Source organism: Triturus cristatus, chromosome 2_2, assembly GCF_964204655.1.
Source record: "Triturus cristatus chromosome 2_2, aTriCri1.1, whole genome shotgun sequence".
NCBI classification, from domain to species: Eukaryota; Metazoa; Chordata; class Amphibia; order Caudata; family Salamandridae; genus Triturus; species Triturus cristatus.
In genome coordinates this window covers 819,125,512-819,142,224 of record NC_140582.1, presented here as the reverse complement: position 1 = coordinate 819,142,224, position 16,713 = coordinate 819,125,512, and the positions used below count along the sequence as shown (strand labels likewise).

The 16,713-nt window shown below is 46.4% G+C and overlaps 1 protein-coding gene across 2 annotated transcripts in view; it reads left to right on the top strand.

Moving 5' to 3' along the window:
• Positions 1-15,906, top strand: part of ATP10D (ATPase phospholipid transporting 10D (putative)) — a 755,240-nt gene extending 739,334 nt beyond the window's left edge. For both annotated transcript variants that reach the window (XM_085642148.1, XM_085642147.1), the window contains exons 22-23: positions 11,614-11,801; positions 12,816-15,906. In XM_085642148.1, coding sequence (XP_085498274.1) covers positions 11,614-11,801; positions 12,816-13,338 — 711 coding nt within the window. In that variant the 3' untranslated portion in view covers positions 13,339-15,906. The remainder of the gene's footprint in view (positions 1-11,613; positions 11,802-12,815) is intronic.
• Positions 15,907-16,713: the final 807 nt, after the last annotated feature.

Here is a 16,713-nt window from a genome sequence, read left to right as displayed (position 1 = left end):
CTAGCTGGCCATCACACGGCAACATGCAGTTAACACAGGGGCGGCCGGCATGGCTCGTGGGTGGGGGGTGTGGGCGCGAGGGAGGGAAGGGGGGGTCGGAGGCTGCTTTTATTTTTTTTAACTTACCTTGCCACCGCCAGGTCTCACGTCTTCTCTCCTGCTCGCCTATGAACAACTCCATGTCGGAACAGGAAGCTGGCAGCCAGGCTCCCACCCCTAAGCCAATCACAACACGATTGGTCTGTGCGCCGTGTTACGACCCTCAGCCAGGGCCTGGAGGGGTGGGCATGTTCTCCATGCAGGCTGTAATGCAGCCTGCATGGGGAACAGGGAGGTGCGCATGACTGTTTTAGGCGGCTCGAGAGGGCTGACCAAACAGTCATTGCGCACAGGAGTGTTCTACCACTCCTCCCCTGCAGCTCTGCACGACCCCCTCACTCACTGCCACAGAGGGAAGAAAAAATAAAATAACGTTCCATTATTATCATTTTATTTTTTCCTTTCATTGCTGCTCCTGTCAGTGGGGCGACGCTCCTCCGCAGTAGCGGAGGAGCCGCCACTGAGTTAACAGTGTGCTGGAGCCATTTGATGTGAGCTGTGCACCCCAAATAGGAGTGCAAATTGGTCCTAGAAATCCAGGGACCTGGCGGATTGCCACCAGAGCAGTTTTAAACAGATTATAATTGGTAAAACACAACCAAAGGGAATATTTTGTTCGATGGCATGTGTGGCTGTAGATTCACATGTTCTGCATACTCCTGCCATCTAGTGTGAAATTTGTTTTTCTTCGAAGATTTTCAAGTCCCTAGATCGAGCAACTCCTCTCGGTGATGCTGCACATGGACATCGACTCCTTTGTTAAATTGTTTTTCTCTGCTGTCTGCTTCAGACGTGTGTGCCTCTCCTCCGTGTTCAATCTTATTCGGCACTGAAAATTTTCACCAACTCTTAAGCCCTCGGTGTCAACCTTCTTAGATCAAGAGCATGCTTCAGTTTCTACCCAGCCTTTAGGACCAACTTGGCAACTGACCACATCTACCTCGGTACCGAGCTAGAAACCTGAATCTATTCTGAAACCTTCGATTCCGAGACCGTTGGTGACCAAAATCTTGAAGCATTCCTCCATTTCTATGTCTCTTCTCAAACATACCCTTGGAAAAATTGACATTCGACAACGGAATATGCAAATTCAAGAAGGCAATGGGTGAATAAAGGCCTCTCCTCCACCAAAGAGGCAATTAACTTTTGAGGATGCATTGGACGCTCCTTTTCTCCCCAAAAAGAGGAAAAAGGACAAAGCTACCAGTCCTACTCATCATCCTCCTCTGACACCACCACCTCCCACACCATCATCACTACCTCCATCATCACCACCTCCACCATCACCTCCAGGGTCACCAAGATCAAACACTGATGGATTGGGAGAGCCTTTAGGGGATCCTTACCCATCGGATACATATGATATATATCTCATGACACCAAATGATCCAGATCTTTATCCACCCCGTCCCTTCCCTCCTGAAGATCCTAGTTCTTTCAAACAGGTGCTAGAGCAGCTACTTTTGTGGTTTAGCTACATAAGGAGTCTTTGGAACAAGACTTCCTCTCTGATACCCTGTCATTCACCCACAAAGATTTGCAATTTTCTTTGCTTGTTACGACACACTGACGACATCTTCAAAAAGCCACTTCGTGCCCGAGTTATTACTCCATGAGAGCTCTGTCAGAGCCCCTATTTATTTGGAATCGGGTACCACCAGACTCTATACTTGCCACTACTGCTCGTGGAGCCAACAGCCAGGCAATCGGGGATAAGCCACCTCCTGAAAAAGAGAGTAAGAGTATTGATGCTGCAGGTAAAACTGTAGCAGCGCAGAAACTATGGATGAGTTGGTCAGGGATATTTGCCTAAGCTTTTCCACCTCTCCCTTTCATTTCATTTCTGGTTCGGAGACTCAAGCAAACACCTCTCCCCATAATCCTGGTAGCTCCCACTTGGGGGTATCAGCAATGGTTCACAACACTACTAGACCTAGCTACTCGTTTGGAACTACTGAAAAGTAGTTCCGCACGAGAAGCTACCCAACAGGCCGGACCTTCTCACTCAAAATCAAGGACCGATCATGCACCCAGACCCCAAAACTCTCAATCTAGCAGTTTGGCTCTTGTGGTCTTAGAGTTTGGCTATCTTAACGTACTACAAAAATGCATGGACATTCTCAAGCAAGTACTCAAGCCCACTACTAGAGCATGTTATGCTGCAAAATGGAAATGTTTTGCTTACTACTGTCAACCTAAACAAATTGATCCTATTAAAGCAACTGCGCAAAACATTATCTGCTGCCTGCTGCAGCTGCAAAATGCTAAATTAGCCTACACGTCCTTTAGATTACACCTGGCTGCCATAGCTGCCTATCTCCAAAATAGACAGCATCTCTCATTGTTTAAAATAACAGTCACTAAAGCTTTTATGGAAAGTCTAAAAAGAATCATCCCTCCTAAGGTTCCTCCTGCACCCTCTTGGAACCTTAAAATATTTCTAACCAGGCCAATTGGTCCCCCTTTTGAGCCTCTTCACTCATACCCCCTACGATTTATTTCATGGAAAGTAGAATTATTGGTTGCCGTTACCTTACTCACGTGTGTTAGTGAGCTCCAGGCTTTAACTTTACATGAACAATTCTTTCAAATACATAAAGGCAAAATGAACTGAAGGTTCTTTGTTCTAATCCTACCTTTCTACCTAAAGTGGTTCCTCAATTTCACCTGGATCAGTCCATTGAACTCCCAGTTTTTTTCCCTAACCCTGATTCAGTAGCGGAAAGAGCTTTTCATACCCTAGATGTCAAAAGAGCGGTCATGTTCTACATAGCTAGAACTAAAAATTTCAATAAAACTAAGCAACTTTTTGTATCCTTTTCTCCACCTCATAAAGGCAACCCCATATTCAGACATAACCAGATGGATAGCTAAATGTATTCAAGCTTGCTACATTATAGCCACAAGTCTTGTACTTGTTACTCCCAGAGCACATTCCACTCGGAAAAAGTGAGCTACTATGTCCTTTTTAGGAAAATTTCCAAAGCTGTCATTTGTAAGGCCGCTACATGGTATACCTCACACACTTTTACCAAACACTACTGTGTTGATGTTTTCGCATGCCAGCAAGCAAATGTAGGTAAGGTAGTACTACGTACTCCTTTTCCAAACTACTGAAGCTCTCAGGCTAGCCACCGCTTTTTTGGGAGGGGATGCTTTACAGTCTATGTGTCAGGAATCGGAGGCGCAGTACACCAACGCGCCTACCTAGAGTATAGACTACACATCCCAGCAGCCTCCGGGGCCCGGAAGAGGAAGCCCATATAACGACGTCATACCCGGCCGGAGGTGTGCGTTATTAGTTTACTTGGATGAGGTTCGGAGGAAGGAGTTGCGGAGCGAGGCAATCCCGGACGACGGAGCTCAGAGTCCCGACTTCCGTCGAGCGGTCACAACCGAGGGAGTGTTCATCGCGGCCTGCGGCTTCCCCGAAGATTACGGAGCAGGTAGGAAATGTCCCTGGCTCCCTGACTGTTAAACCCTGAGGGTTGCAAGGCGACCTGTCCCAACCGCTGAGGAGCGGTATTCGTGTTACACGCACCATAGGAGGTGCACTTGCTCAATTAAGGCCGAGGGTGTCCAAATCCTTTCTAACCCCCGCATCACCCACCCTGGACAGGGAGACATTGCCGGCTGGCATTTATGGATGGGGGCTTATCAGAGGCAAGGATTCTAGCTCGGCAAGACGGCGAAAACTTCGGGTGTCTTGACACCAGACTGAAGGCTCCGGGGAGTGCGCAAGCGGCGTAAATCCCATTGGGAAGTTCCCCGGGTGACGTTAACCAGGGAGAGTCCTCTAAACTTACTGTGTCAAATCCATGGGCGTGTTGATCCTCACGTTGTGAAGGAGCGCTTCTACATACAAACGCCGGCGGCGGTTGTACACCGTGGAAGCCTCTTGGAGTACTTGAACTCCGTTAGTATAGCGGGGAACTAGGATCCCTCAGTCTGAGGCAAGACTGAGGATAGGCCAGAGCGTTGCCTGGCAGGTGTGTTGTTTTGAACTAAGAAAGCCACAGGACTGGTCTGTGGGCTGAGAGACAAGATTTAGTGGTCCTGAGAGAGGCATCTCAGGGGTCACGGGGAAGGACTCCCATACACCTGGTAAATACTGGCGCTAGTGAGACCGTAATGAGAGTAGAGATAAGTGTTGTGCTCATATGAATATTGTCTTGTTTTGTCTTTCAGGTTCGATTCCCTGCTGTTCCTTCCCCCCTTCCTTTTGTCCCTCACCTGATCGCCTCTGGGCTCTGTAACCTATCGGTTGGAGTCCGGGGATATCGGGAGGTGGAACCCTGTTGCGTCGCCCGGATCCTGAGGAGCCCTGTATTCGTAACAGAATAACGCACCCACGATACGCGCTCCTCCCGGTCCGGGGTGGGCAACATGGCTACCTTGGATGAAGTAGTACAGGCTTTAGCCTTAGTCCAACAGGAACTAGTGGCATCGCGTACAGAAACCGCCGCCTTGCGGGACAGGGTAGATAGGCTAACACGTAACCCCTTTGATGCGTCCGCAGCGGGCGGCCCACAGATTCAGGTGACGGTGCCACCCCCCATTCCCTTAGCCAGCCCTGAAAGATACGCAGGAGATCCCCAGAAAATACAAATCTTCCTGACGCAGGTCATGATGCATTTCTCGTGTAAGCCATCGTCCTTTCCCACCAATCACTCGAGGGTAGCTTTTGCCATTTCCTATTTAGTGGGGGACGCGGCGTCTTGGGCGGTTCCGTTGGTCAGAAATAATGATCCTGTTCTGTCCGATTGGGATGCGTTCAGGACAGCGTTCGAAGCCGTGTTCGATAGACGAACCACCACGTTTAGCACTGACAAAGAGTTGTTATCCTTGAGACAGGGAAAGAGCGATCTGGTGACCTACCTCACCTCCTTTAACAGATTGGTGGCGGAGACGGCATGGCCCGAAGAGAAGAGGATGTCCCTGTTTTATCAGGGTTTGAGCGATGATCTCAAAGACATAGTGGCGCAGATAGACCCCCAGCCTACCACCTGCGCCGCCATGATGAACCTGGTCTTGCGCCTAGACGGGCGCCTGGCCGAGAGAGGTGGTGATAGATATCGAGGAGGAGGCTCCGCAAACAGATACACCCGGAGGGAACAGGCTCCTTTGGCCACAGACCACGAACCTATGGAGGTTGGGGCAGTGAGGGCCCCCTTGTCCAAAATTGAAAGGGAAAGTCGCCGCACGTTGGGCCTTTGCATGTATTGTGGGAAACGCGGGCATTTTGTGCGCGACTGTCCGGCAAAGCCCAAGGCCACCGCTATTCCCTATAGGGGAAAAAAGGCGGCGGTGTCGGCATTGGGGAAAGACACAAGCAGCCAGGAGAGAGGCCAGGTGGGAACGGTGGGGGACACGGAATGGAGAATACCGTCGTTGACCACGACCCGTTCCACTGACACCGAAGCACATATCGTTTTGCAGGCAAGACTAGAGGTAGGTCAACAAGTACATCAGGTCCTAGTGATGCTGGACTCTGGGGCCACGGGCAACTTCATAGACCAGGGGTTAGTCAGAACCTTAGCCATATGGGTCGTACCACGGGGGTCGCCAGAGGAAGTACTGGCGGTAGATGGGAAACCTTTGAAGTCTGGCCGCATTACCCTCCACACAGAAAGCCTTAAGATGTCCCTTAAGGACGGGGCCAACCAACATACGGAAGAAATAGAACTGAACATTATAGAGGCCCCTCAATACGAGGTCATTCTAGGGATGCCGTGGTTTTGTAGCCACAATCCGACGGTGGACTGGAAGGAACGGACGGTCCGGTTTCTGTCACCCGGGTGTGCAGAGCATTGTCTGAGGGAACATCAAGCGATAGCCTTAGCATTGGCGTGTCCCTTTTATGTAGCTACAGCCGCCGAAAAAGAAGTGGAACTACCGGCCGAGTATTCGAAGTATGCTGACGTTTTTAATAAAACGCAGGCGGAACGTCTACCCCCACATAGACCGTATGACTGTCGGATTGACCTGGTGGAGGGAGCAGTCATCCCCACATGTAGGGTGTATGCTTTGTCAGAGCCGGAAACACACCATTTGAGAGAGTATTTAGATCACTACCTGACTCTGGGGTTCATCCGACCGTCCCGATCCCCGGCTGCATCCCCGTTATTTTTCATAGCCAAGGCCAACGGAGAGTTGAGGGCGTGTTGCGACTACCGGAGTCTCAATAAGAACACTATCAGGAATAGGTATCCGTTGCCACTCATTAGCGTCCTGTTGGATCAAGTGCGGGAGGCAGTGATATACACTAGGTTAGATCTACGAGGGGCCTATCACTTGGTAAGGGTCAGACAGGGGGACGAGTGGAAGACTGCGTTCAAGACCCGTTTTGGGCTCTATGAATACCTGGTAATGCCGTTCGGGCTCTGCAATGCCCCAGCGGCATTCCAGTTTTTCTTGAACGAAGTCATGAGGGAGTACATGGATATCTTTGTAGTCGTCTACATTGACGACATTTTAATCTATTCAAACACCGTGGATGAACACACTAGACACGTAGGGTTAATTCTCGAGAAACTAAGAGCCAATAAACTGTATTGTAAGCTCAGCAAGTGCGAGTTTGGGGTGAGCACGGTGGAGTTCCTGGGAGTGATCTTGAGTCCCACTGGGTTGAACATGTCAGAAAGGAAAGTGAAGGCCATTCGCGAATGGCCCCTTCCAGGAAATGTGCGGGACGTTCAGAGCTTTCTGGGATTCGCGAACTATTATCGCCGTTTCATACAGGAGTTCTCCCAGATTGCAGTGCCGATGACTCGTCTGCTACGGAAAGGAGTGCCGTTTGTGTGGACTGAGGAAGCCACCCTAGCTTTTGAGCACCTTAAGACAGCGTTCACCTCGGCTCCCATACTCCGGCATCCGCGGATGGATGTTCCATTCATCGTGGAAGCCGATGCATCGGAGGAGGCCGTCGGGGCCGTTCTGTCCCAACGAGACCAGAGCACAGGAAGGCTGCACCCGATCGCCTTTCTCTCAAAAAAGCTGGATAAGGCAGAACTCAACTATACAGTCGCCGAGAAAGAACTACTTTCGATCAAAAAGGCCTTTCAAGAATGGCGTCAATACTTGTGGGGGGCGCAACATACGGTGACGGTATATTCGGATCACCGAAATCTTCAATTCATGAAGACGGCGAGACATTTGACTCCAAGGCAAATGCGATGGACTCTCTTTTTTGAGGAATATGACTTTATAATCACCTTCAGGCCTGGCTCAGAAAACCGGAAGGCCGATGCACTGTCCCGTCAGTCCATGGAAGAAGACCGACCATCCCCAGCGCCGGTGGCTATCATTAACCCGTCCAAGGTAATCTGTGTGCTAAGGGCAGACCGGTTCCTGGAAGAAGTGCGGATCAGCCGTTCCGTGGAGGAATGGAAGAAGTGGGCTCAGGAGAAGGCAGTGAGAGGGCTAAAGAGGGGACTCCCTTTTTATCTAAATCGGCTGTTTCTACCGACAAGAGCATTGCAGCGACAGGCGTTTCAATGGTGTCACGCAGCGCCCGTGGCCGGTCATCCGGGGATCCGGAGAACCTTGGAAGCCATGACAAGACATTTTTGGTGGGAAACCATGTCCCAGGATATACATCGGTTGGTAACGCAGTGCGAAGTATGTGCCAGAAACAAGGGAGAAAGATGCCGCAAGAAGGGGAAACTGCTCCCTCTACCTACGCCTCAACAACCCTGGAGAAACATCAGTCTGGACTTTGTAACTGGGCTCCCCATGGATCAGGGGTGCTCGGCGATCCTGGTAGTGGTGGATAGTTTGACCAAGATGGGTCACTTCATCCCATGTAAGAACCTCCCTACTGCAGGACAGACCGCACAGCTGCTGTTGACCCATGTGGTGAGGTTCCACGGCCTGCCGGGGGTGATCGTTTCAGATCGAGGCCCGCAATTTATAGCCAGTTTTTGGAAAACATGGTGCAAGGCGCTGCACATGGAGTCCGCCACCTCGACCAGCTTCCATCCGCAGACCGACGGTCAGACAGAGCGCCTAAATCAGACTTTAAAACAGTTCTTGCGGTGTTATGTGACAGAGGCACAAGGCTCCTGGGTATCCTGGCTGTGGTTGGCAGAGCTGTCTTACAACAACGCCCGGCACAGCTCCACCGGAGTGTCCCCGTTTATGGCAAACTTTGGGTACCACGCCAAGACACTTCCAGTAGAGATACCAACCGAGGTAAATAATCAACCGTCGGTGCAAGAACATGTCCGCGCTCTAAAGAATCTGCATAGGAAGACGCAACAGGCACTGCAGGCTGCCAAACAGTCCTACAAGAGGTGGGAGGACAAGAACAGGATCGATGGGCCTCAGTATGATGTGGGAGACAGAGTCTGGCTGTCCACCAAGAACATCAGGTTCAAGCTTCGCAGCATTTTCCACCCACGCTACATAGGTCCGTATACCGTGGTGCGACAAGTCAATCCGGTGGCGTACCGCCTCCGGTTGCCAGGCTCTCTCAGGATCCACCCCGTTTTTCATTGCGGTCTGTTGAAACCGGCGTTATCAGCCAGGAAGAGGGCGCCACCGCCGATTTGCGGAAAACAAGGTTTGGAATACGAGGTCCGAAGCATCCTAGACGCAAAGTATCGCAGGGGCAAGTTGTGGTTCTTGATTGCATGGAAGGGGTACACGGCGGAGGATGATTCATGGGAACCGGCGGTGGCGGTACATGCGCCGAATGCGGTGAAGAGGTTCTATGACAGACATCCCGGGAAACCTGGTGCTAGGAGGCGCTTGGGAGGGGGGCCTTCTGTCAGGAATCGGAGGCGCAGTACACCAACGCGCCTACCTGGAGTATAGACTACACATCCCAGCAGCCTCCGGGGCCCGGAAGAGGAAGCCCATATAACGACGTCATACCCGGCCGGAGGTGTGCGTTATTCGTTTACTTGGATGAGGTTCGGAGGAAGGAGTTGCGGAGCGAGGCAATCCCGGACGACGGAGCTCAGAGTCCCGACTTCCGTCGAGCGGTCACAACCGAGGGAGTGTTCATCGCGGCCTGCGGCTTCCCCGAAGATTACGGAGCAGGTAGGAAATGTCCCTGGCTCCCTGACTGTTAAACCCTGAGGGTTGCAAGGCGACCTGTCCCAACCGCTGAGGAGCGGTATTCGTGTTACACGCACCATAGGAGGTGCACTTGCTCAATTAAGGCCGAGGGTGTCCAAATCCTTTCTAACCCCCGCATCACCCACCCTGGACAGGGAGACATTGCCGGCTGGCATTTATGGATGGGGGCTTATCAGAGGCAAGGATTCTAGCTCGGCAAGACGGCGAAAACTTCGGGTGCCTTGACACCAGACTGAAGGCTCCGGGGAGTGCGCAAGCGGCGTAAATCCCATTGGGAAGTTCCCCGGGTGACGTTAACCAGGGAGAGTCCTCTAAACTTACTGTGTCAAATCCATGGGCGTGTTGATCCTCACGTTGTGAAGGAGCGCTTCTACATACGAACGCCGGCGGCGGTTGTACACCGTGGAAGCCTCTTGGAAGTACTTGAACTCCGTTAGTATAGCGGGGAACTAGGATCCCTCAGTCTGAGGCAAGACTGAGGATAGGCCAGAGCGTTGCCTGGCAGGTGTGTTGTTTTGAACTAAGAAAGCCACAGGACTGGTCTGTGGGCTGAGAGACAAGATTTAGTGGTCCTGAGAGAGGCATCTCAGGGGTCACGGGGAAGGACTCCCATACACCTGGTAAATACTGGCGCTAGTGAGACCGTAATGAGAGTAGAGATAAGTGTTGTGCTCATATGAATATTGTCTTGTTTTGTCTTTCAGGTTCGATTCCCTGCTGTTCCTTTCCCCCCTTCCTTTTGTCCCTCACCTGATCGCCTCTGGGCTCTGTAACCTATCGGTTGGAGTCCGGGGATATCGGGAGGTGGAACCCTGTTGCGTCGCCCGGATCCTGAGGAGCCCTGTATTCGTAACACTATGCAGAGCATGCGCCTCTACAGCCACACATGCCATCGAACTGAATATATTACTTACTTTGTAAGCATCTGTTCATGGCATGTAGTGCTGTAGATTTACATGCGCCCTCCTCCTCCTCAGATGCCTGTGGCCGTTATAGTTACATTTCATACTTCGGTTGTACATTTGCATTTAGCATGGACATCCTCATTCTTAACTCTTCTTACACTCCTTTCTCACCCTCCTGCTGGAAAACTAACAAAGGAGACTATGCCCATACCAAGAGAAGGAGCCACTTTTTTTTTTTTAAAGAATGTTTATTGATTTTTTCCCCAACCATCGCAGCATTAAATCAACGTTACATACAATAGCCTCGTGCAAGAGAGCTAGGCAACTCAGGACAGTGCAGGAGAAATTAGTTCCGTAGCATTTTCTTCCCTAACACCCCCAACCCACCCCGCCCCCACTCTACCCCCACACCCCCTTGTCAGTGTGCCCGCAGCAGACCCCCTCCCGGTGAGACATATAGTGCCCCAAGGATCAAGAGAGCCTAACTCAAAATTATGGGTTGAGCCCCAGTGGTGCTCTCGAAAGGACCAAAGGCTACACGCTGCCACTCATATGTACATCACTCATGCGTAGAGAAGGAGCCACTTGATCTTGTGACTCGATGCCATGAGTATGGAGGTTTGTGAATCTACAGCACTACATGCCACAAACAGATGCTTACAGGGTAAGTAACATAATCCTTTTTTTCAGTAGACACTGGAAAACGCCAGATTTTTCTTCACTTTCACTGAAGTGGCACCCTCTGGCACAAGACAGTGAAAAAAACACTTTTCTGTGTTGGATGCTCTTGCTATAACCCGCTCTGGACATGCTACTCCACCTAGTATGCTCCAATGCAGTGCTTATGACTTCATAATATTTATACTAACAAATAGCACCGAAGATGAATTGCATTTGAATAACAGGACATAATTCACACAATAAATGATAGCACATTCACAGTTGTGTAATGTGATATATAAGCTCAACTGTAATATGATTTCCAATATTGTTAATTGCATCTGTTTCTTTAAAGATGCATGTGTGAGCTGTGGCTTGCATGCCTTTTGTGTGAAGTACGGATTGTGGTCCTAACCCTAACTTGCGAACTTCAGTAGTTTTTCGGTTTTCATTCGTAATCTTAACTGCACTTTACCGGGGTTTCTTAGGTGAGTGTATATGTGTACTAATTTGTAAAGACCTAGGATTAGAAGAGGATCATGATTGCATACTTGTCCTGTTAATTGGATAAAAAAGCATTTGAAAATTCAGTCTCAAAGGTTGCTATGTTTCTTACTGCATTCAAGAAAGTCTGGCTTTACACCATTAGAAATGTTATTTATGTAAAGAAAGTGTTCTGGAAACCCTACATCCTTACTGAAATCTTTTCTGAAATATTCTTTGGTTTATGACTTAAATGAAGATTCCTACAGTGCAGACCTAGAAGTACAAATAAGTAAATTTTCTACATATATACAGATATCACTTATATTTGCTTAATTTTTTTGTATATGATTATTTTTGTATTTGTTCTATCTTGTTTCAGACCTGGATACATTCCCTTACTATGCTTGGAAGCGTCTGCATGTACTTTGTCTTCACTTTGGCGTTTGGAGCAACATGTCTTACCTGTAACCCTCCAGCCAACCCATACTGGATCATGGAGAAGCATATGCAAGATCCCATGTTTTATCTTGTCATTACCATTTCTACTGTTCTAGCTCTTTTACCTAGGTAATACACAGACCCTTTATTCCTATTTCCAATGTGTTTATCTGTAACCATATTCTCTGAACTGTAACCTCAGCCCATTGCATAGGGCAATCTAAAGCCGCAGTTGTGTTTCCCCATACTAATATGCTTTTCTGAAGAGCCTTCATGTTTTCTTACTTTCACGTCTACTTAAGGGATCATGAAGCTTCCAAACTCAAATGTTCACCTTTTTCTGGCAAGAATATCTGATTGACGATAGGATGGAATTGAAATGTATAAAACCTTTGAGGTGTATGTAGTCCATCACAGAGAAATCCAGTGTAAAAGCGTAAAACTTGAGGATCTCTGGTTTCTTTGGCCTTTTATAAATATATATAGAAGGGGAGTGTTTGGTTTGGAAAAATCCTTTAATAAATGAATTTTCGACTTTAAATGTTAAAATTTGAGACTCTTTCAAGACTTGATCTAACTTGAGGCAGTGCTCCTAGATTCATGAAGAGCACGTGGCCTGAGCGGCCTGTGGGTCTTCAAATTAATATTTTAATGATCTTAGTTGTTGTCTGACAAGGCAACGGTAATTATTTCACTGAATAAAATGGGTCAAACAGTTCCATTCTTTTGGGTTCAAGTCTGGGCTGAGGTCAGTATATCCCCAGCGTTCCAAGTTCAAATGGTAGGCAGTAAAATGAGATTAATTTTATAATTGGATGTAATTTCCTGTGATATTGTATTTTTTAATTTACTGGGGGATTATTCATGCAGATATCTTGCACAAGCAGCTGTTAATGTTGTCTGCTTTGATGCATATAGTTAGGGAAGCACGGTGGGCCCCAAAAATACCGCTCATAACAGGGTGGATGGAAGTAATGAGTATTCTGTTCAGCATTCACAAATCACTTTACACTTTTTAACCTGCACAACTTTTACTGTTAAATATATTTGTCAGCTTGCAAAGAGGGTTAAAAGTTATACTTTGTGTGTTCGGATTGCAAACAAGTGACACAGCTTTAGTTCTCTCTATTTGTTCTATCCTAGGTTTCTCTTAAGAGCTCTTCAGGGCACAATATGTCCAACTCCGTTAACGAGGGCCAAGCAGCTTTGCAAGCTTTCACTCGATGAACAGAGGGTGGCTATCAAGAAGTGGAAAGAAGAAACACTTCTGAACTGTGAAACAGACTTCCACCAGGATCTAACGTGTTCAGACCCTGAGAACATGGTTCCCACTCAAGAAAACAATTCAGGTGCCGCTTTCAATTCACCAATGTCTGTGGCCGCTGACTGCCACAAATCACAGAACCATATCGTTCACATGGGTTCTTTTGCAATTGTGGAAGATCCAGATGAAGAGGTGGGGAAGTTGAGTCCTTCCTTTCTGACGTCACCAAACAAATCTTATGATGAACTGTTGAGTCGAAATTCACATTCCTCCTCCTCCTCAGCATTTATGAATTTTACCTTCGATGAAGACTGCGAAAATGTTATAGTACACAAGGAAGGCTTGAGTAATACCTCATGTGGAATGGACTTTTCAGTGCCTTCAGAAAAACCGATATGCTAACTTCGAAGGACATTCTTTTAGTATTTATGAGCAGAATGGATTCCTCCTTACGATCTTAAGTTTGTGTAAAGTTCTTTTAATTCCTTTTAGGATTCCTTTTATTATTTTAAAGGATTTGTACTTGACATTTTCTAACTGCAATACAACTCTAACAGAGCTGTGAGAAAGAATCCTCATATCTACTCTAGATAGCTAATTTTTAAATAACCACTTCTTGTTTATGTGGTTATTAAATCCGTTCTAATCTCTTTGTGTGTGAGACAACAGGACTGTGATCATATTGACAACTGTTTCCTGTTTGCTCCACTACAGTATTCCCCCAAAATCTAAGTATCACTCTTTTCATTGTCAACCTTTTTTACACCAGCGTTCTTAGTGAGGAGATCTTGCAGAACAAATGTAGGAGTGTTTAGTATTCAACACAATGTCGTGGTTGCCAGTAGCGGTAGGTATTTGTCCTTTCTCACCATCTTCATCAGTTGCATTGTACTGCATTATATGTCATTTCTTCCTGAAACTGTACGTACTTTGCATAGGTGTCTCCACTGCCCCTTGTCTTCTTTTTCTGCATCACCAATGCAGATTTTCTCTTTTAAAGCTCAAAGTGCTTGTGACTGCTTGTTTCTTTTTTGTTGCTTGTTGCCAATGCACCACGGTTAGAAATACTTTAGTTAGGTCAGTCTATGCAATATCGAACAAAGCCATAAAAAAATAATTTGGTGGACGTTGAATTGACACAGCTGTAATTATTTTCCTAGGCTGTGGATGCGGAATCTCATTTGATCTGATACCGACTATCCCATTGATTTTATTTTGTGCTAATATGGCAAAAGTAAAGTCCAGACTCTTAAACTACATCCATTTGATGCAATTAATGTGTTTTAGGGGGAGTATTCCAGTGAAGTACTACTTTTGCGGTCGGGGTGTGTGCTACAAATACAGAGATGGTGCCAATGTGGCTCACTCTGGTACAGTGTTAAGTAGGACTGCATCGGGCTCCAATTCCAATGGACCTTATGTAGTTTTACTGAAAATCCTACCCTGTCCTGGGATTGTCCCTGCTTGAATTGCACTAGCCAATATGAAATGAGGATCTGTCTAACACAAAACAAGCGTGCCTTTTCCCCCTTCAGCAGTAGTACTGTAAATTATAAAGGTTTGAATGAGGCAACTAGTCAGTTGTTGCTTCAGTTTGAGTTAAATCTTCATGTATGTCAAAGTACTGTAGTGAGAAGTATGGAGTGCTATTATGAAGTTACTCGAAATTGACTATTTCAAAACAGTTGTGTTTAATGCAATTATTTTTGTATTTGTACAGACTGGGTACTGCACAAGAATAAACGGGTCTAGTGGGCAAGCTTTGTTCCACATTTTGTACTATCCACCGGGCACTTGTCCATTCCACATATGCACTGACAATGCCCTGTTTGAAGTAGGATGTCAGACATGTATGCTTTAACTTACTCTTAAAAGGGCGAAAATCTGTACCACAGTTACATGTTCTGTCTGATTTTTTTTGTTCTTTGTTTTTTTTCAAACTACGGAGTGGCTTTCTCCTGAATATGCACTGACACTCCTGTGTCTTCAGTAAAGAGTGATTTCTGAGTAGTTGATCTTCTTGAGAAGCGTGTTTGCCCAGAGGACAGCAATCCATCAGTTCCTACCTATTCATGGTTTTCTATATTGTGTTGTCTTTTGCTCTTTTTTTGGGGTATAGTTTCTGTCCCGATTTTATATTTTCACTCCTCTTTATTCCAAAGCTCCAGGCTATTGTGCGTAAACCACGGAGAAGCGGGGTAAGGTATCATGGACTCTGTTTATGCATATCAAGATAAATCAACGTTTTTTTAAAATTCATTTTGAAAACCTAACGTAATGATTTTTATATGAATAGCCTCATATCTTTGGTTCTTTGAAAACATAAAGGACTCTACCTTTTGTCCCACATTCCCTTCCTCCTACATTATTTCTTTATTGCAGTTTTTGAATACTAATGGTTAAATTTAGCACCGTCACTACATAGAACAATTTATCCATGGAGTTTGAAATATCAGTGTTTAGTCACAGTCACAAACTACTAAATAAAAAACCACATTAGAAACCAATTCATAACAAACTCCTCACAACTGACGGAACTGCTGTAAGCTTGATGGAACTTATGTATTATCAAACTGTTTGCATGGAAGCCTCATCCACGTGAAAAATGCCTTTGCAAAGTGTCAACAATTGTACCTAGTGCTCTTAAATCTTGGAACTTCAAGTGTATGTATGAACTGTGTCCACCAGTGTGAATCGGTGAATATGCCTTGCAAAAATGGTGACCTTTTTCCCATGAAATAAAAAGCACTTGCAAGGTAGAGCAGAGTCAGCCCTTTACACTATAACTCAAAGTACATCACGCGTTTTGACAAAATATGAAATGTATATTTTTAAACATGAATTTTCAGTCTGACTTGGCCAACGTGTATTTTTTAATAATTTTTATGTCTTTGTACAGGCATGTAAATTTGAGCTCCGTTTTATATATTTGAAAAATGAATAAAGAACAATGTGTATTTTTAGAATTGTTGAATAATGATTAATAGTGCTGTCTTTGCCAGTGTGCGTGCCATTTTTTGTTGTTCCAGTCACGCTTGTAAGGAAGAAAATGTGTCAGTAAGTTATTATGATAATGTTCTTTTAGATGTGACCGTTTGAGTATTGTGGCCTTTACTGTGGCTACAGTGCTAGCATATGCTCTAAGGCAGTGGTCTTCAAACGTCTTAATGCTGTGCCCCTCGTGTTGAAAAGAAAAGTCATTGCTCCCCCCCCTCAATTTTTCACAATTAATATGTTAGATTGGCAATGTTTAAATATGTCTAAACATATTTAAACATTGCAGTTAAGCTCTGTTACCCCTTTTGCACATATTCAGTCAGGATATAAATGACTAATATTGCTAGTTATGGCCCATTGCAAAGTGGCTTACTGCAGCTCATTTTTGATCACTTAAAACAAAGCATGATGCTTGTCTTGGCCAGAGCCTGGCACACCCCTGAGATCACTTAATGCCCCTACCGGGGGCTGCTTCCCAGTTTAAAGACCTCTGCTCTAAGGTGCGGACGATTCTGTCATGTTGCCACATGGAAGGCATGAAAGGAGCTAAGTCATTCTTCCTGGTAAAATTTGACAGAAGTGTGGTGCATTCCAAAACGCAACTCAAGAATTATTCTGTGACATGGAACATTCTCATTCCCTAAACCTGGACACTGAGTTAAAAATTATTTCTGTAGCAGTGTCCACTGTAGTTGAGTGGCACTTACTAGTTTATCGAGAGGTATATAGTCACCAATTGAGTGGATTGTTTTATATCTCACACTCTATCGGGACAAGAAC